This window comes from Nelusetta ayraudi, unplaced genomic scaffold, assembly GCF_046127955.1.
Source record: "Nelusetta ayraudi isolate G7.1 ecotype Tasmania unplaced genomic scaffold, CSIRO-AGI_Nayr_v1 ptg000004l, whole genome shotgun sequence".
Lineage (NCBI taxonomy): Eukaryota > Metazoa > Chordata > Actinopteri > Tetraodontiformes > Monacanthidae > Nelusetta > Nelusetta ayraudi.
The window spans coordinates 2,919,454-2,940,678 of record NW_027466054.1 but is presented as its reverse complement, the minus strand read 5'-3'; the positions used below and the strand labels follow the sequence as shown (position 1 = coordinate 2,940,678).

The 21,225-nt window shown below is 43.1% G+C and overlaps 1 protein-coding gene and 48 non-coding genes across 51 annotated transcripts in view; all 49 read right to left on the bottom strand.

Annotated features, from left to right (window-relative positions):
- Window positions 1-234: 234 nt before the first annotated feature.
- On the bottom strand, window positions 235-306 carry trnaq-cug (transfer RNA glutamine (anticodon CUG)). Its single transcript has one exon. It is a non-coding gene; the product is annotated as a tRNA-Gln (tRNA).
- Window positions 307-530: 224 nt separating this feature from the next.
- trnal-cag (transfer RNA leucine (anticodon CAG)) lies at window positions 531-613 on the bottom strand. The gene has a single exon. It is a non-coding gene; the product is annotated as a tRNA-Leu (tRNA).
- Window positions 614-853: 240 nt separating this feature from the next.
- trnaq-cug (transfer RNA glutamine (anticodon CUG)) lies at window positions 854-925 on the bottom strand. Its single transcript has one exon. It is a non-coding gene; the product is annotated as a tRNA-Gln (tRNA).
- Window positions 926-1,130: 205 nt separating this feature from the next.
- Window positions 1,131-1,213, bottom strand: trnal-cag (transfer RNA leucine (anticodon CAG)). Its single transcript has one exon. It is a non-coding gene; the product is annotated as a tRNA-Leu (tRNA).
- Window positions 1,214-1,453: 240 nt separating this feature from the next.
- Window positions 1,454-1,525, bottom strand: trnaq-cug (transfer RNA glutamine (anticodon CUG)). The gene has a single exon. It is a non-coding gene; the product is annotated as a tRNA-Gln (tRNA).
- Window positions 1,526-1,757: 232 nt separating this feature from the next.
- Window positions 1,758-1,840, bottom strand: trnal-cag (transfer RNA leucine (anticodon CAG)). Its single transcript has one exon. It is a non-coding gene; the product is annotated as a tRNA-Leu (tRNA).
- A 240-nt stretch (window positions 1,841-2,080) lies between these two features.
- Window positions 2,081-2,152, bottom strand: trnaq-cug (transfer RNA glutamine (anticodon CUG)). The gene has a single exon. It is a non-coding gene; the product is annotated as a tRNA-Gln (tRNA).
- A 235-nt stretch (window positions 2,153-2,387) lies between these two features.
- On the bottom strand, window positions 2,388-2,470 carry trnal-cag (transfer RNA leucine (anticodon CAG)). The gene has a single exon. It is a non-coding gene; the product is annotated as a tRNA-Leu (tRNA).
- Window positions 2,471-2,711: 241 nt separating this feature from the next.
- On the bottom strand, window positions 2,712-2,783 carry trnaq-cug (transfer RNA glutamine (anticodon CUG)). The gene has a single exon. It is a non-coding gene; the product is annotated as a tRNA-Gln (tRNA).
- A 205-nt stretch (window positions 2,784-2,988) lies between these two features.
- Window positions 2,989-3,071, bottom strand: trnal-cag (transfer RNA leucine (anticodon CAG)). The gene has a single exon. It is a non-coding gene; the product is annotated as a tRNA-Leu (tRNA).
- Window positions 3,072-3,311: 240 nt separating this feature from the next.
- Window positions 3,312-3,383, bottom strand: trnaq-cug (transfer RNA glutamine (anticodon CUG)). The gene has a single exon. It is a non-coding gene; the product is annotated as a tRNA-Gln (tRNA).
- A 240-nt stretch (window positions 3,384-3,623) lies between these two features.
- On the bottom strand, window positions 3,624-3,706 carry trnal-cag (transfer RNA leucine (anticodon CAG)). The gene has a single exon. It is a non-coding gene; the product is annotated as a tRNA-Leu (tRNA).
- Window positions 3,707-3,946: 240 nt separating this feature from the next.
- Window positions 3,947-4,018, bottom strand: trnaq-cug (transfer RNA glutamine (anticodon CUG)). The gene has a single exon. It is a non-coding gene; the product is annotated as a tRNA-Gln (tRNA).
- A 224-nt stretch (window positions 4,019-4,242) lies between these two features.
- Window positions 4,243-4,325, bottom strand: trnal-cag (transfer RNA leucine (anticodon CAG)). The gene has a single exon. It is a non-coding gene; the product is annotated as a tRNA-Leu (tRNA).
- A 240-nt stretch (window positions 4,326-4,565) lies between these two features.
- Window positions 4,566-4,637, bottom strand: trnaq-cug (transfer RNA glutamine (anticodon CUG)). The gene has a single exon. It is a non-coding gene; the product is annotated as a tRNA-Gln (tRNA).
- Window positions 4,638-4,849: 212 nt separating this feature from the next.
- Window positions 4,850-4,932, bottom strand: trnal-cag (transfer RNA leucine (anticodon CAG)). The gene has a single exon. It is a non-coding gene; the product is annotated as a tRNA-Leu (tRNA).
- Window positions 4,933-5,172: 240 nt separating this feature from the next.
- On the bottom strand, window positions 5,173-5,244 carry trnaq-cug (transfer RNA glutamine (anticodon CUG)). Its single transcript has one exon. It is a non-coding gene; the product is annotated as a tRNA-Gln (tRNA).
- Window positions 5,245-5,476: 232 nt separating this feature from the next.
- On the bottom strand, window positions 5,477-5,559 carry trnal-cag (transfer RNA leucine (anticodon CAG)). Its single transcript has one exon. It is a non-coding gene; the product is annotated as a tRNA-Leu (tRNA).
- A 240-nt stretch (window positions 5,560-5,799) lies between these two features.
- Window positions 5,800-5,871, bottom strand: trnaq-cug (transfer RNA glutamine (anticodon CUG)). The gene has a single exon. It is a non-coding gene; the product is annotated as a tRNA-Gln (tRNA).
- A 224-nt stretch (window positions 5,872-6,095) lies between these two features.
- On the bottom strand, window positions 6,096-6,178 carry trnal-cag (transfer RNA leucine (anticodon CAG)). The gene has a single exon. It is a non-coding gene; the product is annotated as a tRNA-Leu (tRNA).
- A 240-nt stretch (window positions 6,179-6,418) lies between these two features.
- On the bottom strand, window positions 6,419-6,490 carry trnaq-uug (transfer RNA glutamine (anticodon UUG)). The gene has a single exon. It is a non-coding gene; the product is annotated as a tRNA-Gln (tRNA).
- Window positions 6,491-6,722: 232 nt separating this feature from the next.
- On the bottom strand, window positions 6,723-6,805 carry trnal-cag (transfer RNA leucine (anticodon CAG)). Its single transcript has one exon. It is a non-coding gene; the product is annotated as a tRNA-Leu (tRNA).
- A 240-nt stretch (window positions 6,806-7,045) lies between these two features.
- Window positions 7,046-7,117, bottom strand: trnaq-cug (transfer RNA glutamine (anticodon CUG)). Its single transcript has one exon. It is a non-coding gene; the product is annotated as a tRNA-Gln (tRNA).
- Window positions 7,118-7,349: 232 nt separating this feature from the next.
- Window positions 7,350-7,432, bottom strand: trnal-cag (transfer RNA leucine (anticodon CAG)). Its single transcript has one exon. It is a non-coding gene; the product is annotated as a tRNA-Leu (tRNA).
- A 240-nt stretch (window positions 7,433-7,672) lies between these two features.
- trnaq-cug (transfer RNA glutamine (anticodon CUG)) lies at window positions 7,673-7,744 on the bottom strand. The gene has a single exon. It is a non-coding gene; the product is annotated as a tRNA-Gln (tRNA).
- A 242-nt stretch (window positions 7,745-7,986) lies between these two features.
- Window positions 7,987-8,069, bottom strand: trnal-cag (transfer RNA leucine (anticodon CAG)). The gene has a single exon. It is a non-coding gene; the product is annotated as a tRNA-Leu (tRNA).
- A 240-nt stretch (window positions 8,070-8,309) lies between these two features.
- trnaq-cug (transfer RNA glutamine (anticodon CUG)) lies at window positions 8,310-8,381 on the bottom strand. Its single transcript has one exon. It is a non-coding gene; the product is annotated as a tRNA-Gln (tRNA).
- A 232-nt stretch (window positions 8,382-8,613) lies between these two features.
- On the bottom strand, window positions 8,614-8,696 carry trnal-cag (transfer RNA leucine (anticodon CAG)). Its single transcript has one exon. It is a non-coding gene; the product is annotated as a tRNA-Leu (tRNA).
- Window positions 8,697-8,936: 240 nt separating this feature from the next.
- Window positions 8,937-9,008, bottom strand: trnaq-cug (transfer RNA glutamine (anticodon CUG)). The gene has a single exon. It is a non-coding gene; the product is annotated as a tRNA-Gln (tRNA).
- A 224-nt stretch (window positions 9,009-9,232) lies between these two features.
- On the bottom strand, window positions 9,233-9,315 carry trnal-cag (transfer RNA leucine (anticodon CAG)). The gene has a single exon. It is a non-coding gene; the product is annotated as a tRNA-Leu (tRNA).
- A 240-nt stretch (window positions 9,316-9,555) lies between these two features.
- trnaq-uug (transfer RNA glutamine (anticodon UUG)) lies at window positions 9,556-9,627 on the bottom strand. Its single transcript has one exon. It is a non-coding gene; the product is annotated as a tRNA-Gln (tRNA).
- A 232-nt stretch (window positions 9,628-9,859) lies between these two features.
- trnal-cag (transfer RNA leucine (anticodon CAG)) lies at window positions 9,860-9,942 on the bottom strand. The gene has a single exon. It is a non-coding gene; the product is annotated as a tRNA-Leu (tRNA).
- A 240-nt stretch (window positions 9,943-10,182) lies between these two features.
- Window positions 10,183-10,254, bottom strand: trnaq-cug (transfer RNA glutamine (anticodon CUG)). Its single transcript has one exon. It is a non-coding gene; the product is annotated as a tRNA-Gln (tRNA).
- A 224-nt stretch (window positions 10,255-10,478) lies between these two features.
- Window positions 10,479-10,561, bottom strand: trnal-cag (transfer RNA leucine (anticodon CAG)). The gene has a single exon. It is a non-coding gene; the product is annotated as a tRNA-Leu (tRNA).
- Window positions 10,562-11,078: 517 nt separating this feature from the next.
- On the bottom strand, window positions 11,079-11,161 carry trnal-cag (transfer RNA leucine (anticodon CAG)). Its single transcript has one exon. It is a non-coding gene; the product is annotated as a tRNA-Leu (tRNA).
- A 240-nt stretch (window positions 11,162-11,401) lies between these two features.
- trnaq-cug (transfer RNA glutamine (anticodon CUG)) lies at window positions 11,402-11,473 on the bottom strand. Its single transcript has one exon. It is a non-coding gene; the product is annotated as a tRNA-Gln (tRNA).
- Window positions 11,474-11,670: 197 nt separating this feature from the next.
- Window positions 11,671-11,753, bottom strand: trnal-cag (transfer RNA leucine (anticodon CAG)). Its single transcript has one exon. It is a non-coding gene; the product is annotated as a tRNA-Leu (tRNA).
- A 240-nt stretch (window positions 11,754-11,993) lies between these two features.
- Window positions 11,994-12,065, bottom strand: trnaq-cug (transfer RNA glutamine (anticodon CUG)). The gene has a single exon. It is a non-coding gene; the product is annotated as a tRNA-Gln (tRNA).
- Window positions 12,066-12,568: 503 nt separating this feature from the next.
- On the bottom strand, window positions 12,569-12,640 carry trnaq-cug (transfer RNA glutamine (anticodon CUG)). Its single transcript has one exon. It is a non-coding gene; the product is annotated as a tRNA-Gln (tRNA).
- Window positions 12,641-12,848: 208 nt separating this feature from the next.
- On the bottom strand, window positions 12,849-12,931 carry trnal-cag (transfer RNA leucine (anticodon CAG)). Its single transcript has one exon. It is a non-coding gene; the product is annotated as a tRNA-Leu (tRNA).
- A 240-nt stretch (window positions 12,932-13,171) lies between these two features.
- On the bottom strand, window positions 13,172-13,243 carry trnaq-cug (transfer RNA glutamine (anticodon CUG)). The gene has a single exon. It is a non-coding gene; the product is annotated as a tRNA-Gln (tRNA).
- A 240-nt stretch (window positions 13,244-13,483) lies between these two features.
- trnal-cag (transfer RNA leucine (anticodon CAG)) lies at window positions 13,484-13,566 on the bottom strand. Its single transcript has one exon. It is a non-coding gene; the product is annotated as a tRNA-Leu (tRNA).
- Window positions 13,567-13,806: 240 nt separating this feature from the next.
- On the bottom strand, window positions 13,807-13,878 carry trnaq-cug (transfer RNA glutamine (anticodon CUG)). Its single transcript has one exon. It is a non-coding gene; the product is annotated as a tRNA-Gln (tRNA).
- A 206-nt stretch (window positions 13,879-14,084) lies between these two features.
- Window positions 14,085-14,167, bottom strand: trnal-cag (transfer RNA leucine (anticodon CAG)). Its single transcript has one exon. It is a non-coding gene; the product is annotated as a tRNA-Leu (tRNA).
- An 815-nt stretch (window positions 14,168-14,982) lies between these two features.
- trnaq-cug (transfer RNA glutamine (anticodon CUG)) lies at window positions 14,983-15,054 on the bottom strand. Its single transcript has one exon. It is a non-coding gene; the product is annotated as a tRNA-Gln (tRNA).
- Window positions 15,055-15,278: 224 nt separating this feature from the next.
- On the bottom strand, window positions 15,279-15,361 carry trnal-aag (transfer RNA leucine (anticodon AAG)). The gene has a single exon. It is a non-coding gene; the product is annotated as a tRNA-Leu (tRNA).
- A 240-nt stretch (window positions 15,362-15,601) lies between these two features.
- trnaq-cug (transfer RNA glutamine (anticodon CUG)) lies at window positions 15,602-15,673 on the bottom strand. The gene has a single exon. It is a non-coding gene; the product is annotated as a tRNA-Gln (tRNA).
- A 205-nt stretch (window positions 15,674-15,878) lies between these two features.
- trnal-cag (transfer RNA leucine (anticodon CAG)) lies at window positions 15,879-15,961 on the bottom strand. Its single transcript has one exon. It is a non-coding gene; the product is annotated as a tRNA-Leu (tRNA).
- Window positions 15,962-17,609: 1,648 nt separating this feature from the next.
- The window catches only part of atf7ip (activating transcription factor 7 interacting protein), a 31,152-nt gene continuing 27,536 nt past the window's right edge, over window positions 17,610-21,225 (bottom strand). For 2 of the 3 annotated variants that reach the window (XM_076044144.1, XM_076044153.1), the window contains exons 9-13: window positions 20,466-21,113; window positions 19,435-19,536; window positions 19,200-19,301; window positions 18,995-19,068; window positions 17,610-18,524 (exon numbers count right to left, since the gene is read on the bottom strand). In XM_076044144.1, coding sequence (XP_075900259.1) covers window positions 18,063-18,524; window positions 18,995-19,068; window positions 19,200-19,301; window positions 19,435-19,536; window positions 20,466-21,113 — 1,388 coding nt within the window. In that variant the 3' untranslated portion in view covers window positions 17,610-18,062. The remainder of the gene's footprint in view (window positions 18,525-18,994; window positions 19,069-19,199; window positions 19,302-19,434; window positions 19,537-20,465; window positions 21,114-21,225) is intronic. The other variant, XM_076044162.1, reaches the window with a different exon arrangement.

Below are 21,225 nucleotides of genomic sequence, written 5' to 3'. Positions count from 1 at the left end.
GGGCTTTTAAACGTGGAAGAAAAAAAGAATCAATACAAAACAAAACAAAAGCATCCTCTGTATTCATTTGATCTCTCGTACAAAGGTAGCATAAAAGAGGCTGCACACCCTTTCCCTTGACTGAACACGCACATTTGGAGATGTCAAGATCATTGAGACAAGGGTTGCACACAGTCGGTTGGATTTTTAATGTCAGAAAAAATGTGGGATTTGGCACTGCTCCCTTTCTTCCCAAGGTTCCACCGAGACTTGAACTCGGATCACTGGATTCAGAGTCCAAAGTGCTGACCATTACACCATGGAACCCTGGAGTACCCATCATTACACCATGGAACCCTGTAGTACTCATCATCATCATGGGAGACAGTCATTGACATAACATGTTAATTTAACTGTTGTTTCATAGGAAATTCCAAATTCTACCTTGGCAAAACGGAAACAGCTAAGTTTGCAGCATGGTTGAGCATTACAGTTGAAGGGTAATCATTGTTAAAGGCTGATTTCTCCCCCTGATGATTGGTCAAATAAACTGTCAGAATTGGGATTCGAACCCACGCCTCCAGCAGAGACTTCGACCTGAACGCAGCGCCTTAGACCGCTCGGCCATTCTGACACAAGAGTGCTATTAAATTTTGAGGAAAAAAAGAATCAACACAAAACAAAACAAAAGCATACTGTGTATTCATTTGATCTCTCATACAAAGGTAGCATAAAAGAGGCTGCACACCCTTTCCCTTGACTGAACACGCACATTTGGAGATGTCAAGATCATTGAGACAAGGGTTGCACACAGTTGGTTGGATTTTTAATGTCAGAAAAAATGTGGGATTTGGCACTGCTCCCTTTCTTCCCAAGGTTCCACCGAGACTTGAACTCGGATCACTGGATTCAGAGTCCAAAGTGCTGACCATTACACCATGGAACCCTGTAGTACTCATCATCATCATCATGGGAGACATTCATTGACATAACATGTTATTTTAACTATTGTTTAATAGGAAATTCAAAATTCTACCTTGGCAAACTGCAAAGTTTGCAGCATCATTGAGAATGGTGCATTACAGTTGAAGGGTAATGATTGTTAAAGTCCGATTTTTCCCCCTGATGATTGGTCAAATAAACTACCAGGCTGTCAGAAGTGGGATTCGAACCCACGCCTCCAGGAGAGACTGCGACCTGAACGCAGCGCCTTAGACCGCTCGGCCATTCTGACACAAGAGTGCTATTAAATTTTGAGGAAAAAAAGAATCAACACAAAACAAAACAAAAGCATCCGCTGTATTCATTTGATCTCTCATACAAAGGTAGCATAAAAGAGGCTGCACAACCTTTCCCTTGACTGAACACGCACATTTGGAGATGTCAAGATCATTGAGACAAGGGTTGCACACAGTCGGTTGGATTTTTAATGTCAGAAGAAATGTGGGATTTGGCACTGCTCCCTTTCTTCCCAAGGTTCCACCGAGACTTGAACTCGGATCACTGGATTCAGAGTCCAAAGTGCTGACCATTACACCATGGAACCCTGGAGTACCCATCATTACACCATGGAACCCTGTAGTACTCATCATCATCATGGGAGACAGTCATTGACATAACATGTTATTTTAACTATTGTTTAATAGGAAATTCAAAATTCTACCTTGGCAAACAGCTAAGTTTGCAGCATCATTGAGAATGGTGTGTTACAGTTGAAGGGTAATCATTGTTAAAGGCTGATTTTTCCCCCTCATGATTGGTCAAATAAACTACCAGGCTGTCAGAAGTGGGATTCGAACCCACGCCTCCAGCAGAGACTGCGACCTGAACGCAGCGCCTTAGACCGCTCGGCCATTCTGACACAACAATGCTATTAAATTTTGAGGAAAAAAAGAATCAACACAAAACAAAACAAAAGCATCCTCTGTATTCATTTGATCTCTCGTACAAAGGTAGCATAAAAGAGGCTGCACACCCTTTCCCTTGACTGAACACGCACATTTGGAGATGTCAAGATCATTGAGACAAGGGTTGCACACAGTCGGTTGGATTTTTAATGTCAGAAGAAATGTGGGATTTGGCACTGCTCCCTTTCTTCCCAAGGTTCCACCGAGACTTGAACTCGGATCACTGGATTCAGAGTCCAAAGTGCTGACCATTACACCATGGAACCCTGGAGTACCCATCATTACACCATGGAACCCTGTAGTACTCATCATCATCATCATGGGAGACAGTCATTGACATAACATGTTATTTTAACTATTGTTTAATAGGAAATTCTAAATTCTACCTTGGCAAACAGCTAAGTTTGCAGCATCATTGAGAATGGTGCGTGACAGTTGAAGGGTAATCATTGTTAAAGGCCGATTTTTCCCCCTGATGATTGGTCAAATAAACTACCAGGGTGTCAGAAGTGGGATTCGAACCCACGCCTCCGGGAGAGACTGCAACCTGAACGCAGCGCCTTAGAACGCTCGGCCATTCTGACACAAGAGTGCTATTAAATTTTGAGGAAAAAAAGAATCAACACAAAACAAAACAAAAGCACAGTGTGTATTCATTTGATCTCTCATACAAAGGTAGCATAAAAGAGGCTGCACAACCTTTTTCCTTGACTGAACACGCACATTTAGAGATGTCAAGATCATTGAGACAAGGGTTGCACACAGTCGGTTGGATTTTTAATGTCAGAAAAAATGTGGGATTTGGCACTGCTCCCTTTCTTCCCAAGGTTCCACCGAGACTTGAACTCGGATCACTGGATTCAGAGTCCAAAGTGCTGACCATTACACCATGGAACCCTGTAGTACTCATCATCATCATCATGGGAGACAGTCATTGACATAACATGTTATTTTAACTATTGTTTAATAGGAAATTCAAAATTCTACCTTGGCAAACACCTAAGTTTGCAGCATCATTGAGAATGGTGCATTACAGTTGAAGGGTAATGATTGTTAATGGCCGATTTTTCCCCCTCATGATTGGTCAAATAAACTACCAGGCTGTCAGAAGTGGGATTCGAACCCACGCCTTCAGCAGAGACTGCTACCTGAACGCAGCGCCTTAGACCGCTCGGCCATTCTGACACAACAGTGCTATTAAATTTTGAGGAAAAAAAGAATCAATACAAAACAAAACAAAAGCATCCTCTGTATTCATTTGATCTCTCGTACAAAGGTAGCATAAAAGAGGCTGCACACCCTTTCCCTTGACTGAACACGCACATTTGGAGATGTCAAGATCATTGAGACAAGAGTTGTACACAGTCGGTTGGATTTTTAATGTCAGAAAAAATGTGGGATTTGGCACTGCTCCCTTTCTTCCCAAGGTTCCACCGAGACTTGAACTCGGATCACTGGATTCAGAGTTCAAAGTGCTGACCATTACACCATGGAACCCTGGAGTACCCATCATTACACCATGGAACCCTGTAGTACTCATCATCATCATGGGAGACAGTCATTGACATAACATGTTATTTTAACTATTGTTTAATAGGAAATTCAAAATTCTACCTTGGCAAACTGCAAACAGCTAAGTTTGCAGCATCATTGAGAATGGTGCATTACAGTTGAAGGGTAATCATTGTTAAAGGCCGATTTTTTCCCCCTGATGATTTGTCAAATAAACTACCAGGGTCTCAGAAGTGGGATTCGAACCCACGCCTCCAGCAGAGACTGCGACCTGAACGCAGCGCCTTAGACCGCTCGGCCATTCTGACACAACAGGGCTTTTAAACGTGGAAGAAAAAAAGAATCAATACAAAACAAAACAAAAGCATCCTCTGTATTCATTTTATCTCTCGTACAAAGGTAGCATAAAAGAGGCTGCACACCCTTTCCCTTGACTGAACACGCACATTTGGAGATGTCAAGATCATTGAGACAAGGGTTGCACACAGTCGGTTGGATTTTTAATGTCAGAAAAAATGTGGGATTTGGCACTGCTCCCTTTCTTCCCAAGGTTCCACCGAGACTTGAACTCGGATCACTGGATTCAGAGTCCAAAGTGCTGACCATTACACCATGGAACCCTGGAGTACCCATCATTACACCATGGAACCCTGTAGTACTCATCATCATCATGGGAGACAGTCATTGACATAACATGTTAATTTAACTGTTGTTTCATAGGAAATTCCAAATTCTACCTTGGCAAAACGCAAACAGCTAAGTTTGCAGCATGGTTGAGCATTACAGTTGAAGGGTAATCATTGTTAAAGGCTGATTTCTCCCCCTGATGATTGGTCAAATAAACTGTCAGAAGTGGGATTCGAACCCACGCCTCCAGCAGAGACTTCGACCTGAACGCAGCGCCTTAGACCGCTCGGCCATTCTGACACAAGAGTGCTATTAAATTTTGAGGAAAAAAAGAATCAACACAAAACAAAACAAAAGCATACTGTGTATTCATTTGATCTCTCATACAAAGGTAGCATAAAAGAGGCTGCACACCCTTTCCCTTGACTGAACACGCACATTTGGAGATGTCAAGATCATTGAGACAAGGGTTGCACACAGTTGGTTGGATTTTTAATGTCAGAAAAAATGTGGGATTTGGCACTGCTCCCTTTCTTCCCAAGGTTCCACCGAGACTTGAACTCGGATCACTGGATTCAGAGTCCAAAGTGCTGACCATTACACCATGGAACCCTGTAGTACTCATCATCATCATCATGGGAGACATTCATTGACATAACATGTTATTTTAACTATTGTTTAATAGGAAATTCAAAATTCTACCTTGGCAAACTGCAAACAGCTAAGTTTGCAGCATCATTGAGAATGGTGCATTACAGTAGAAGGGTAATGATTGTTAAAGGCTGATTTTTCCCCCTGATGATTGGTCAAATAAACTACCAGGCTGTCAGAAGTGGGATTCGAACCCACGCCTCCAGGAGAGACTGCGACCTGAACGCAGCGCCTTAGACCGCTCGGCCATTCTGACACAAGAGTGCTATTAAATTTTGAGGAAAAAAAGAATCAACACAAAACAAAACAAAAGCATCCGCTGTATTCATTTGATCTCTCATACAAAGGTAGCATAAAAGAGGCTGCACAACCTTTCCCTTGACTGAACACGCACATTTGGAGATGTCAAGATCATTGAGACAAGGGTTGCACACAGTCGGTTGGATTTTTAATGTCAGAAGAAATGTGGGATTTGGCACTGCTCCCTTTCTTCCCAAGGTTCCACCGAGACTTGAACTCGGATCACTGGATTCAGAGTCCAAAGTGCTGACCATTACACCATGGAACCCTGGAGTACCCATCATTACACCATGGAACCCTGTAGTACTCATCATCATCATGGGAGACAGTCATTGACATAACATGTTATTTTAACTATTGTTTCATAGGAAATTCAAAATTCTACCTTGGCAAACAGCTAAGTTTGCAGCATCATTGAGAATGGTGTGTTACAGTTGAAGGGTAATCATTGTTAAAGGCTGATTTTTCCCCCTCATGATTGGTCAAATAAACTACCAGGCTGTCAGAAGTGGGATTCGAACCCACGCCTCCAGCAGAGACTGCGACCTGAACGCAGCGCCTTAGACCGCTCGGCCATTCTGACACAACAGTGCTATTAAATTTTGAGGAAAAAAAGAATCAACACAAAACAAAACAAAAGCATCCTCTGTATTCATTTGATCTCTCGTACAAAGGTAGCATAAAAGAGGCTGCACACCCTTTCCCTTGACTGAACACGCACATTTGGAGATGTCAAGATCATTGAGACAAGGGTTGCACACAGTCGGTTGGATTTTTAATGTCAGAAAAAATGTGGGATTTGGCACTGCTCCCTTTCTTCCCTAGGTTCCACCGAGACTTGAACTCAGATCACTGGATTCAGAGTCCAAAGTGCTGACCATTACACCATGGAACCCTGGAGTACCCATCATTACACCATGGAACCCTGTAGTACTCATCATCATCATGGGAGACAGTCATTGACATAACATGTTATTTTAACTGTTGTTTAATAAGAAATTCAAAATTCTACCTTGGCAAAACGCAAACAGCTAAGTTTGCAGCATGGTTGAGCATTACAGTTGAAGGGTAATCATTGTTAAAGGCTGATTTCTCCCCCTGATGATTAGTCAAATAAACTGTCAGAAGTGGGATTCGAACCCACGCCTCCAGGAGAGACTGCGACCTGAACGCAGCTCCTTAGACCGCTCGGCCATTCTGACACAAGAGTGCTATTAAATTTTGAGGAAAAAAAGAATCAACACAAAACAAAACAAAAGCATACTGTGTATTCATTTGATCTCTCATACAAAGGTAGCATAAAAGAGGCTGCACACCCTTTCCCTTGACTGAACACGCACATTTGGAGATGTCAAGATCATTGAGACAAGGGTTGCACACAGTTGGTTGGATTTTTAATGTCAGAAAAAATGTGGGATTTGGCACTGCTCCCTTTCTTCCCAAGGTTCCACCGAGACTTGAACTCGGATCACTGGATTCAAAGTCCAAAGTGCTGACCATTACACCATGGAACCCTGGAGTACCCATCATTACACCATGGAACCCTGTAGTACTCATCATCATCATGGGAGACAGTCATTGACATAACATGTTATTTGAACTATTGTTTAATAGGAAATTCAAAATTCTACCTTGGCAAACAGCTAAGTTTGCAGCATCATTGAGAATGGTGTGTTACAGTTGAAGGGTAATCATTGTTAAAGGCTGATTTTTCCCCCTCATGATTGGTCAAATAAACTACCAGGCTGTCAGAAGTGGGATTCGAACCCACGCCTCCAGCAGAGACTGCGACCTGAACGCAGCGCCTTCGACCGCTCGGCCATTCTGACACAACAATGCTATTAAATTTTGAGGAAAAAAAGAATCAACACAAAACAAAACAAAAGCATCCTCTGTATTCATTTGATCTCTCGTACAAAGGTAGCATAAAAGAGGCTGCACACCCTTTCCCTTGACTGAACACGCACATTTGGAGATGTCAAGATCATTGAGACAAGGGTTGCACACAGTCGGTTGGATTTTTAATGTCAGAAGAAATGTGGGATTTGGCACTGCTCCCTTTCTTCCCTAGGTTCCACCGAGACTTGAACTCGGATCACTGGATTCAGAGTCCAAAGTGCTGACCATTACACCATGGAACCCTGGAGTACCCATCATTACACCATGGAACCCTGTAGTACTCATCATCATCATGGGAGACAGTCATTGACATAACATGTTATTTTAACTGTTGTTTAATAGGAAATTCAAAATTCTACCTTGGCAAACAGCTAAGTTTGCAGCATCATTGAGAATGGTGCGTGACAGTTGAAGGGTAATCATTGTTAAAGGCCGATTTTTCCCCCTGATGATTGGTCAAATAAACTACCAGGGTGTCAGAAGTGGGATTCGAACCCACGCCTCCGGGAGAGACTGCGACCTGAACGCAGCGCCTTAGACCGCTCGGCCATTCTGACACAACAATGCTATTAAATTTTGAGGAAAAAAAGAATCAACACAAAACAAAACAAAAGCATCCTCTGTATTCATTTGATCTCTCGTACAAAGGTAGCATAAAAGAGGCTGCACACCCTTTCCCTTGACTGAACACGCACATTTGGAGATGTCAAGATCATTGAGACAAGGGTTGCACACAGTCGGTTGGATTTTTAATGTCAGAAGAAATGTGGGATTTGGCACTGCTCCCTTTCTTCCCAAGGTTCCACCGAGACTTGAACTCGGATCACTGGATTCAGAGTCCAAAGTGCTGACCATTACACCATGGAACCCTGGAGTACCCATCATTACACCATGGAACCCTGTAGTACTCATCATCATCATCATGGGAGACAGTCATTGACATAACATGTTATTTTAACTATTGTTTAATAGGAAATTCTAAATTCTACCTTGGCAAACTGCAAACAGCTAAGTTTGCAGCATCATTGAGAATGGTGCATTACAGTAGAAGGGTAATGATTGTTAAAGTCCGATTTTTCCCCCTGATGATTGGTCAAATAAACTACCAGGCTGTCAGAAGTGGGATTCGAACCCACGCCTCCAGGAGAGACTGCGACCTGAACGCAGCGCCTTAGACCGCTCGGCCATTCTGACACAAGAGTGCTATTAAATTTTGAGGAAAAAAAGAATCAACACAAAACAAAACAAAAGCATCCGCTGTATTCATTTGATCTCTCATACAAAGGTAGCATAAAAGAGGCTGCACAACCTTTCCCTTGACTGAACACGCACATTTGGAGATGTCAAGATCATTGAGACAAGGGTTGCACACAGTCGGTTGGATTTTTAATGTCAGAAGAAATGTGGGATTTGGCACTGCTCCCTTTCTTCCCAAGGTTCCACCGAGACTTGAACTCGGATCACTGGATTCAGAGTCCAAAGTGCTGACCATTACACCATGGAACCCTGGAGTACCCATCATTACACCATGGAACCCTGTAGTACTCATCATCATCATGGGAGACAGTCATTGACATAACATGTTATTTTAACTATTGTTTCATAGGAAATTCAAAATTCTACCTTGGCAAACAGCTAAGTTTGCAGCATCATTGAGAATGGTGTGTTACAGTTGAAGGGTAATCATTGTTAAAGGCTGATTTTTCCCCCTCATGATTGGTCAAATAAACTACCAGGCTGTCAGAAGTGGGATTCGAACCCACACCTCCAGCAGAGACTGCGACCTGAACGCAGCGCCTTAGACCGCTCGGCCATTCTGACACAACAGTGCTATTAAATTTTGAGGAAAAAAAGAATCAACACAAAACAAAACAAAAGCATCCTCTGTAGTCATTTGATCTCTCGTACAAAGGTAGCATAAAAGAGGCTGCACACCCTTTCCCTTGACTGAACACGCACATTTGGAGATGTCAAGATCATTGAGACAAGGGTTGCACACAGTCGGTTGGATTTTTAATGTCAGAAAAAATGTGGGATTTGGCACTGCTCCCTTTCTTCCCTAGGTTCCACCGAGACTTGAACTCAGATCACTGGATTCAGAGTCCAAAGTGCTGACCATTACACCATGGAACCCTGGAGTACCCATCATTACACCATGGAACCCTGTAGTACTCATCATCATCATGGGAGACAGTCATTGACATAACATGTTATTTTAACTGTTGTTTAATAAGAAATTCAAAATTCTACCTTGGCAAAACGCAAACAGCTAAGTTTGCAGCATGGTTGAGCATTACAGTTGAAGGGTAATCATTGTTAAAGGCTGATTTCTCCCCCTGATGATTAGTCAAATAAACTGTCAGAAGTGGGATTCGAACCCACGCCTCCAGCAGAGACTTCGACCTGAACGCAGCGCCTTAGACCGCTCGGCCATTCTGACACAAGAGTGCTATTAAATTTTGAGGAAAAAAAGAATCAACACAAAACAAAACAAAAGCATACTGTGTATTCATTTGATCTCTCATACAAAGGTAGCATAAAAGAGGCTGCACACCCTTTCCCTTGACTGAACACGCACATTTGGAGATGTCAAGATCATTGAGACAAGGGTTGCACACAGTTGGTTGGATTTTTAATGTCAGAAAAAATGTGGGATTTGGCACTGCTCCCTTTCTTCCCAAGGTTCCACCGAGACTTGAACTCGGATCACTGGATTCAAAGTCCAAAGTGCTGACCATTACACCATGGAACCCTGGAGTACCCATCATTACACCATGGAACCCTGTAGTACTCATCATCATCATGGGAGACAGTCATTGACATAACATGTTATTTTAACTATTGTTTAATAGGAAATTCTAAATTCTACCTTGGCAAACAGCTAAGTTTGCAGCATCATTGAGAATGGTGTGTTACAGTTGAAGGGTAATCATTGTTAAAGGCTGATTTTTCCCCCTCATGATTGGTCAAATAAACTACCAGGCTGTCAGAAGTGGGATTCGAACCCACGCCTCCAGCAGAGACTGCGACCTGAACGCAGCGCCTTAGACCGCTCGGCCATTCTGACACAACAATGCTATTAAATTTTGAGGAAAAAAAGAATCAACACAAAACAAAACAAAAGCATCCTCTGTATTCATTTGATCTCTCGTACAAAGGTAGCATAAAAGAGGCTGCACACCCTTTCCCTTGACTGAACACGCACATTTGGAGATGTCAAGATCATTGAGACAAGGGTTGCACACAGTCGGTTGGATTTTTAATGTCAGAAAAAATGTGGGATTTGGCACTGCTCCCTTTCTTCCCTAGGTTCCACCGAGACTTGAACTCGGATCACTGGATTCAGAGTCCAAAGTGCTGACCATTACACCATGGAACCCTGGAGTACCCATCATTACACCATGGAACCCTGTAGTACTCATCATCATCATGGGAGACAGTCATTGACATAACATGTTATTTTAACTGTTGTTTAATAGGAAATTCAAAATTCTACCTTGGCAAAACGCAAACAGCTAAGTTTGCAGCATGGTTGAGCATTACAGTTGAAGGGTAATCATTGTTCAAGGCTGATTTCTCCCCCTGATGATTAGTCAAATAAACTGTCAGAAGTGGGATTCGAACCCACGCCTCCAGGAGAGACTGCGACCTGAACGCAGCGCCTTAGACCACTCGGCCATTCTGACACAAGAGTGCTATTAAATTTTGAGGAAAAAAAGAATCAACACAAAACAAAACAAAAGCATCCTCTGTATTCATTTGATCTCTCATACAAAGGTAGCATAAAAGAGGCTGCACACCCTTTCCCTTGACTGAACACGCACATTTGGAGATGTCAAGAACATTGAGACAAGGGTTGCACACAGTCGGTTGGATTTTTAATGTCAGAAGAAATGTGGGATTTGGCACTGCTCCCTTTCTTCCCAAGGTTCCACCGAGACTTGAACTCGGATCACTGGATTCAGAGTCCAAAGTGCTGACCATTACAGCATGGAAGCCTGTAGTACTCATCATCATCATCATGGGAGACAGTCATTGACATAACATGTTATTTTAACTATTGTTTAATAGGAAATTCTAAATTCTACCTTGGCAAACAGCTAAGTTTGCAGCATCATTGAGAATGGTGCGTGACAGTTGAAGGGTAATCATTGTTAAAGGCCGATTTTTCCCCCTGATGATTGGTCAAATAAACTACCAGGGTGTCAGAAGTGGGATTCGAACCCACGCCTCCGGGAGAGACTGCAACCTGAACGCAGCGCCTTAGAACGCTCGGCCATTCTGACACAAGAGTGCTATTAAATTTTGAGGAAAAAAAGAATCAACACAAAACAAAACAAAAGCATCCTCTGTATTCATTTGATCTCTCGTACAAAGGTAGCATAAAAGAGGCTGCACACCCTTTCCCTTGACTGAACACGCACATTTGGAGATGTCAAGATCATTGAGACAAGGGTTGCACACAGTCGGTTGGATTTTTAATGTCAGAAAAAATGTGGGATTTGGCACTGCTCCCTTTCTTCCCAAGGTTCCACCGAGACTTGAACTCGGATCACTGGATTCAGAGTCCAAAGTGCTGACCATTACACCATGGAACCCTGTAGTACTCATCATCATCATCATGGGAGACAGTCATTGACATAACATGTTATTTTAACTATTGTTTAATAGGAAATTCAAAATTCTACCTTGGCAAACAGCTAAGTTTGCAGCATCATTGAGAATGGTGCATTACAGTTGAAGGGTAATGATTGTTAATGGCCGATTTTTCCCCCTGATGATTAGTCAAATAAACTGTCAGAAGTGGGATTCGAACCCACGCCTCCAGCAGAGACTGCGACCTGAACGCAGCGCCTTAGACCGCTCGGCCATTCTGACACAACAGTGCTATTAAATTTTGAGGAAAAAAAGAATCAATACAAAACAAAACAAAAGCATCCTCTGTATTCATTTGATCTCTCGTACAAAGGTAGCATAAAAGAGGCTGCACACCCTTTCCCTTGACTGAACACGCACATTTGGAGATGTCAAGAACATTGAGACAAGAGTTGTACACAGTCGGTTGGATTTTTAATGTCAGAAAAAATGTGGGATTTGGCACTGCTCCCTTTCTTCCCAAGGTTCCACCGAGACTTGAACTCGGATCACTGGATTCAGAGTTCAAAGTGCTGACCATTACACCATGGAACCCTGGAGTACTCATCATCATCATGGGGCACAGTTATTGACAGAACATGTTATTTTAATTCTTCTTTAATAGGAAATTCCACTACCTTGGCAAAACGTAAACAGTTAATTTTGCAGCATTACAGTTCAAGGGTAATGATTGTAAAAGGCAGATTTTTCCCCCTGATGATTGGTCAAATAAACTACCAGGCTGTCAAAAGTGGGATTCGACTCCAGCAGAGACTGCGACCTGAACGCAGCGCCTTAGACCGCTCAGCCATTCTGACACAAGAAGGATTTTAAATTTTGAGGAATAAAAGAATATACACAAAACAAAACAAAAGCATAACCTATATTCATTTGATCTCTCGTACAAACGTAGCATAAAAGAGGCTGCACACGCTTTCCCTTGACTGAACACGCACATTTGGAGATGTCAAGATCATTGAGACAAGAGTTGAACACAGTCGGTTGGATTTTTAATGTCAGAAAAAATGTGAGATTTGGCACTGCTCTCTTTCTTCCCAAGGTTCCACCGAGACTTGAACTCGGATCACTGGATTCAGAGTCCAAAGTGCTGACCATTACACCATGGAACCCTGTAGTACTCATCATCATCATCATCATGGGAGACAGTCATTGACATAACATGTTATTTTAACTATTGTTTAATAGGAAATTCAAAATTCTACCTTGGCAAACAGCTAAGTTTACAGCATCATTGAGAATGGTGCGTTACAGTTCAAGGGTAATGATTGTTAAAGGCCGATTTTTCCCCCTGATGATTGGTCAAATAAACTACCAGGCTGTCAGAAGTGGGATTCGAACCCACGCCTCCAGGAGAGACTGCGACCTGAACGCAGCGCCTTAGACCGCTCGGCCATTCTGACACAAGAGTGCTATTAAATTTTGAGGAAAAAAAGAATCAACACAAAACAAAACAAAAGCATCCTCTGTATTCATTTGATCTCTCATACAAAGGTAGCATAAAAGAGGCTGCACACCCTTTCCCTTGACTGAACACGCACATTTGGAGATGTCAAGATCATTGAGACAAGGGTTGCACACAGTCGGTTGGATTTTTAATGTCAGAAGAAATGTGGGATTTGGCACTGCTCCCTTTCTTCCCAAGGTTCCACCGAGACTTGAACTCGGATCACTGGATTCAGAGTCCAAAGTGCTGACCATTACACCATGGAACCCTGGAGTACCCATCATTACACCATGGAACCCTGTAGTACTCGTCATCATCATGGGAGACAGTCATTGACATAACATGTTATTTTAACTATTGTTTAATAGGAAATTCCAAATTCTACCTTGGCAAAACGCAAACAGCTAAGTTTGCAGCATCATTGAGAATGGTGCATTACAGTTGAAGGGTAATCATTGTTAAAGGCCAATTTTTTCCCCCTGATGATTTGTCAAATAAACTACCAGGGTCTCAGAAGTGGGATTCGAACCCACGCCTCCAGCAGAGACTGCGACCTGAACGCAGCACCTTAGACCGCTCGGCCATTCTGACACAACAGGGCTTTTAAACGTGGAAGAAAAAAATAATCAATACAAAACAAAACAAAAGCATCCTCTGTATTCATTTGATCTCTCGTACAAAGGTAGCATAAAAGAGGCTGAACACCCTTTCCCTTGACTGAACACGCACATTTGGAGATGTCAAGATCATTGAGACAAGGGTTGCACACAGTCGGTTGGATTTTTAATGTCAGAAAAAATGTGGGATTTGGCACTGCTCCCTTTCTTCCCAAGGTTCCACCGAGACTTGAACTCGGATCACTGGATTCAGAGTCCAAAGTGCTGACCATTACACCATGGAACCCTGTAGTACTCATCATCATCATCATGGGAGACAGTCATTGACATAACATGTTATTTTAACTATTGTTTCATAGGAAATTCAAAATTCTACCTTGGCAAACAGCTAAGTTTGCAGCATCATTGAGAATGGTGCGTTACAGTTGAAGGGTAATCATTGTTAAAGGCCGATTTTTTCCCCCTGATGATTGGTCAAATAAACTACCAGGCTGTCAGAAGTGGGATTCGAACCCACGCCTCCAGCAGAGACTGCGACCTGAACGCAGCGCCTTAGACCGCTCGGCCATTCTGACACAAGAGTGCTATTAAATTTTGAGGAAAAAAAGAATCAACACAAAACAAAACAAAAGCATACTGTGTATTAATTTGATCTCTCATACAAAGGTAGCATAAAAGAGGCTGCACACCCTTTCCCTTGACTGAACATGCACATTTGGAGATGTCAAGATCATTGAGACAAGGGTTGCACACAGCCGGTTGGATTTTTAATGTCAGAAAAAATGTGGGATTTGGCACTGCTCCCTTTCTTCCCAAGGTTCCACCGAGACTTGAACTCGGATCACTGGATTCAGAGTTCAAAGTGCTGACCATTACAACATGGAACCCTGGAGTACTTATCATCATCATGGGGCACAGTTATTTACAGAACATGTTATTTTAATTCTTCTTTAATAGGAAATTCCACTACCTTGGCAAAACGTAAACAGTTAATTTTGCAGCATTAAAGTTCAAGGGTAATGATTGTAAAAGGCAGATTTTTCCCCCTGATGATTGGTCAAATAAACTACCAGGCTGTCAAAAGTGGGATTCGACTCCAGCAGAGACTGTGACCTGAACGCAGCGCCTTAGACCGCTCAGCCATTCTGACACAAGAAGGTTTTTAAATTTTGAGGAATAAAAGAATCTACACAAAACAAAACAAAAGCATAACCTATATTCATTTGATCTCTCGTACAAACGTAGCATAAAAGAGGCTGCACACGCTTTCCCTTGACTGAACACGCACATTTGGAGATGTCAAGATCATTGAGACAAGAGTTGAACACAGTCGGTTGGATTTTTAATGTCAGAAAAAATGTGGGATTTGGCACTGCTCCCTTTCTTCCCAAGGTTCCACCGAGACTTGAACTCGGATCACTGGATTCAGAGTCCAAAGTGCTGACCATTACACCATGGAACCCTGGAGTACCCATCATTACACCATGGAACCCTGTAGTACTCATCATCATCATGGGAGACAGTCATTGACATAACATGTTAATTTAACTGTTGTTTCATAGGAAATTCCAAATTCTACCTTGGCAAAACGCAAACAGCTAAGTTTGCAGCATGGTTGAGCATTACAGTTGAAGGGTAATCATTGTTAAAGGCTGATTTCTCCCCCTGATGATTAGTCAAATAAACTGTCAGAAGTGGGATTCGAACCCACGCCTCCAGGAGAGACTGCGACCTTAACGCAGCGCCTTAGACCACTCGGCCATTCTGACACAAGAGTGCTATTAAATTTTGAGGAAAAAAAGAATCAACACAAAACAAAACAAAAGCATCCTCTGTATTCATTTGATCTCTCGTACAAAGGTAGCATAAAAGAGGCTGAACACCCTTTCCCTTGACTGAACACGCACATTTGGAGATGTCAAGATCATTGAGACAAGGGTTGCACACAGTCGGTTGGATTTTTAATGTCAGAAAAAATGTGGGATTTGGCACTGCTCCCTTTCTTCCCAAGGTTCCACCGAGACTTGAACTCGGATCACTGGATTCAGAGTCCAAAGTGCTGACCATTACACCATGGAACCCTGTAGTACTCATCATCATCATCATGGGAGACAGTCATTGACATAACATGTTATTTTAACTATTGTTTAATAGGAAATTCAAAATTCTACCTTGGCAAACAGCTAAGTTTGCAGCATCATTGAGAATGGTGCATTACAGTTGAAGGGTAATGATCGTTAAAGGCCGATTTTTCCCCCTGATGATTGGTCAAATAAACTACCAGGCTGTCAGAAGTGGGATTCGAACCCACGCCTCCAGGAGAGACTGCGACCTGAACGCAGCGCCTTAGACCGCTCGGCCATTCTGACACAAGAGGGCTTCTAAACTTTGAGGAAAAAAAGAATAAACCCAAAACAAACAATTATTGGAAGAACATGGTATTTTCACCGTTCTTTCAAAGGTAAGCTGGAGCCGACCCAATCAGAGTCCAGGAAGCTCCAAGTGGGCAGAGTCTGCATCTGCTGTTCCACACCTGACACAGGACCTGGCTTAGCACACATGACCCAACAGGGAGAGAGGAGGTGCACAGCCAGGCGGCGCTTACAATGTGTGTGTGTGTGTTTGTGTCATAGCAGGCTCTCTCTCTCAAGCTTCAGAAAAGTGCATATTAGACAAGATAGACTGTTCACAGATCAGTAAGAAGTCATACAGGAAAATATTGGTAATGTGAATGTTGCATAATAAGGGAACCTTGGATTTTAAAAAAAAAAGTACACAAAGAGTCGTGTCCTTGCAGAAAGTAGCTGAGCTGCAGTGCTTGACACCCCAGCCAGGGAAACCATCATGCATTAAGTCTTCTCCTCATATCTTGCCATCCATCAGGTGCACTCCTCAACTCACTACTCCTCATTATCCGGGGAACCAGTCCCTCCACTGTCAGCTACCCCAAAAAACTGACCTTTAGTTGCACTAACATTTAGTTGCCTCAAAATGCATCCTACAAGACACCAGCCTGGATGAAATTACATGCGGATACATCTCACGTTCCTTTCGATTCTGCCTTTGCAGTGATCTTGCTGTGTTAACATATCTTGACATTAACATATCTGGCCATTTAAAGACTGAACTTTGGCAGCACACAAAGTCTGAAAATGAAATACTGAAGAATAGCAAATGTCTGCCATCACATGACCTGATGTTGCTATATCATAATGTGGTGGACACATAAATATTCACGGGTATCAGAAGTAAGAAAATCAGAAGCAAGTTTTAAGTTCTTCATAACTGAGCTTCAGCGTTCTTCACCAAGACTGGTGAACTATATGTTTATTATGTTTGCAAAGCATGCTATTCAGGCAAATATCTGGCAACTGGTGTTTGTAATCATGCACTGAAATGTCTAAAGATAAAGCTGGTTAAACACTAGTTAGTTAATAGTAGTGAATAATATGAAATGTAATATATAATATTGACTTTTATGATACATGATACTCACTCGCAAGAAAGCTGTAAGCCATTAAAGAGAGCAGCCAATTTCCATGCACGTGTGTGAAAATATGCTTTTAACCATGCCATTGTTTTCAATATAGCGGTGCAGAGGTTAGCATTGTTGCCTCAAAGTAACAAGGACAGACGGGATTTGGGGGCATTCTGAGTTGACGAGAGTTTGCATGTTCTCCCTTTGCATGTGTAGGTTCTCTCCAGGTACTCTGCCATACCACACATTTTGGCACATCTGCAACTCAAAAATTGGCTGTAGGTGTGAATGTGAGCAGTGGTTTGTCTTCCTACGTTGTTCTGTGACAAAGTGGACCAACATAAAGAGGTTCTCCAGGGTGAAAGCTCGCCTTTTCCCCAAGACAATTGGGATAGACTCCAGCAACACCCGCAGCCCTGAAGAAAATGGATGGGTGGATCTTGTCACAAAATGTGAACGTTTGTATAAAAGTTAGGGACTTTATTTATCTGGGGGGAAAGAACAGACACTGAACTGAAAATAAGTCTATTTGCCAATAATGTAATTAAAAAAAACTTTTATTGTTTGTCAAAGTCTGGTTGCCAGACAAAAATTTACAAAAGTTATCATTCATTTTGTAACACACATACATGTCTGTGCATAAAGAGTTAACACTTAATAAGTCCCATCATGTTTCCTCAAATAAAGCAAAAGACATCTGGGTCAGAGTATGGGCATTTGACAACATAAATATCTGACTTGGAAAAGGAGCAAAGTAATTTAGCTTTGTACAACAGCGTAAGCCACAGAAAATACACTAGACATTAACCATACAAAACCAACCATTTGCCTCCTACGTCTCCGAGCCATCAGGGAGTCCAGTTGTTATGCAGAGAACTACAGTATTTAGAGATACTCTTAAATGTTTAAACCACAATTTGAGTTCTGAACACAAAAAGAACAAAGGAACTCATGCAGCTTTAGACACATATTGATTTCAACGTCGAACCTCTTCAGCTAGAGCTGGAACTGATGACGTTTGTGCACTGGGGTTCGCAGAAGGAGCCAAAGCGCCCGTGGATGTCCTTCGCTCGCACCGCAAAATGATAGGTGGAGCCCGACTGGAACTGCGTCAGCGTGCAGGCCATCGGCAGAGGCAGAGCCTTCACCTCCCCGATCTTCTTCCAGTGCTGCTGGGCCGCGTTGCCGCTCGAGCTGTCTTGGTGGTAGGCGTACAGGTGGTAGCTGTCAACGGCCGCACATGTCCGATCTGTCTCTGCCACACACCAGGACAGCACGATGCCGCTGGGACTCTGCATTAGCTTCAGCTGGGGCTGCTGGGGAGGCGACGTGCGCTCGGCCTCGGGGGACAAACGCGGAGGCGCCGGTGCAGGTGGGAGAGGCGGCAGCGTCACGCTGGGGGCCGCGGCGGGCGGGTTGGTGGTTGCAGAGGCGCGGGATTTCAACGGAGAGTCCTGCGAAAGAGAAAACATCCATGAGTTGTGACCTACCGTTCAAGAGTTGGGGGTCACTGAGTCATTGCCGCATTGAACTCCATCAGAACCAGTTTTTAAAAATAAGGATCTCGATTGTTCTGTGATCATTAGTAAAGCACATCTGGACTGATTTTCGTGCACTCATGGGAACATTTTAGTGTTGAATGAAAACCATTTCCAATGTCTTACTAAAAGAGAAGTCCAAGTGTGCAAAACTCTGTGTGAACACACTAAAAGTCGGCTGTTTTGAAGAGCCTAAAATAAGTATGATACAAAACTTTGTTTTCAAAATGTTTACTCTTTTTAAAAAAATTTTTTTTTATTGTTTTTATAAGTATCCAATTTGTGTAAAATGAAAACAGAACTCTAGTCAGAGTTGCCCGCGGCATGTCAGCATGGAGAGTTCACAGTGGTCATGTTTTGATTTGTGTGCATTTCTACATCCTTACCACTTGAGGGCGGTGGTGGACCGTCAGCTGAGGATTGCCGGGAGAGTTCTGATTGGTCTGAGGGGATGACCTCGCTAAGGACACATAACAAGAACAGTATTACCTTACATTTCCTTTTTCTAACGAATTCTAATTGGAATGTATTGTTACCACACTGACCATGGGTTAAACAGCAAAATAAATTCGAAAAAACTTTTTTTTTCACCTTCACAATATATGGTGGTCTTACTGTTGGAAATGCTGATGACTGGGTGGGCACGCTGACCCGCTGATGGAGTTGTGACCGTTGCCTTTTTGACCCCAGTAACTGAGGAAAAATCAAGACAAAGACAAAATAATCAGATTTAAACTGTTTGTATAACACGGCCTGGCTCAAGGTTTGGAACCAAACTGTAAAATAAATATTCCACAAACACAAGGCTGTCCCCTCTTAAACTTACCTTGGACATCGTCGTCATCCTCAGTGAGATCGATGACGGAGCCCTTGGGTCTTGTGGCTGCTGGGCTTCCTTTGGAGGGCGTGGATCCTGCAGCTTGGTTGTCTAACAATAGAGATGCCAAGAAAAACAATTGATAAGGACCAAACGGTGCTACTTTGAATAATTCTAATCCTAGGCACCACTTTTACCAGCGTGAAGCGTTTTATACAGCACTGGTATTACCTTGAGACAACTGGGATAGACTTTTGTGAGCTGAATCCCTTGTGACTCAGCCGTGTCTGTAATTTGTTAAGTCATGAAAGTAAAATCCACCTCACATTACTAAGCATTAGTCTTGTGCAATAAGACACGAGGGACTTGACATTCTTGTACAGCCGTAAGTTAAAAAGCAAGCAAAAATGCAAAGACAATGATGAGACTGAGCAGTACATCATCCACTGTAACAATAATATTTCTCTTAACAAGCTGAGCCATTTATAGCCAACAGCAGTGTTTTTCAACCACTGGCACACTAGTGTACTGTGAGATAATGTCAGGTTTGCTGTGGAAAATTATTCAATTTCACTTTATTGGTCTAAAAAATAAAATTCCATTGTCGAGTGACTGTGCTTTAAAATGAATGTGAGTCTCTTCTCCTCCCTTAATTCCTCCCAGAATATCAGATTTGTGTGCATCTAAACAGGCCCCGGTTTTGCACTGAGTGCACTAAGTTAAGAGACTCTACTGTCATTTCTCTGCCTAAAAAGTGTCATTTTGAATTGATTTTTGGATGGTGGTGTGCCATGGCATTTTTTCAATGTAAAAATGTGTTGTGGCTCAAAAAAGTTTGAAAAGCGCTAGCTTCCAAGCAGCTAGCTATTGCTATAATGCAACACAACACTATAATTTATTCTAACTAAATAACATGTTGCACCCATACTAACTGTGTGCAAATGAGATAAATATGTTTGTCCTTCCTTTAAAATGTCCAAATGTCTGACAGCGCAACTATTGGGTCTTTGACTGTCTTGCTATTCAGTGTTCAAACCCACCTGTCTTGGACGTCAGAGAGGTCCCTTGGGGGGGTCCTGGAGCCGTGGAGCCTGTTGCTGCTGGCCCAGAGGTTGCAGGGGACGAGACTGAAGACATGGCCCCAGCCACAGAGACGGACTGGGCCGGCGTCCTCGCCGTGGTCACAGATATGCCAGCGTTTGGCGTGGTTATGCCTCCGGTGCCGCCCTGGTAGACCCGAGCCACAGACATCTGACCACTGGAGGCTTGAAGCGCAGGGACGGTGGCAACGGCCGGGCTGGAGGCCGGTGCCGTGGTGAGTGCAGAGGCCGGCTTCAGTATAAAGGTGGCAGTGGCCGCCGTGGTTTTGGCCTTGTTGAGCGAGCTGACCGCTGACAAACTGGAAACTGGAATGTTGACCAGGGTTCCGGCGGGCCCGTTCGGCATTGACAAAGGCAGCTGGATGAGCAGCGGCTGACCCGAGGCCACCATGCCGCTCCCGGGGGCCGTCTTTAGCAGCAGGGTGCCAGTGGGACTCTGGCTGGTGATGCTGGTGGCCAAGGTGGATGCAGCGTTGGCAGTGGAAGTGATCAGCTGGAGGATGGGGGTCTGCGTAACCATGGCAGTAGAGACGGGGACTGGGGCTGCAGCTGCAGCGGGGGCTGGCAGAGCTGGCTGGATTGGAGTTGCTAGTAAAACACACATAAAAAGTGGGACATTTCAGAATATAAGCAAACAAAAAACTGCTCAAACAATACATGAAATATCTCAAGCGGGTTTTACATTTTCACAGGCGAGCAA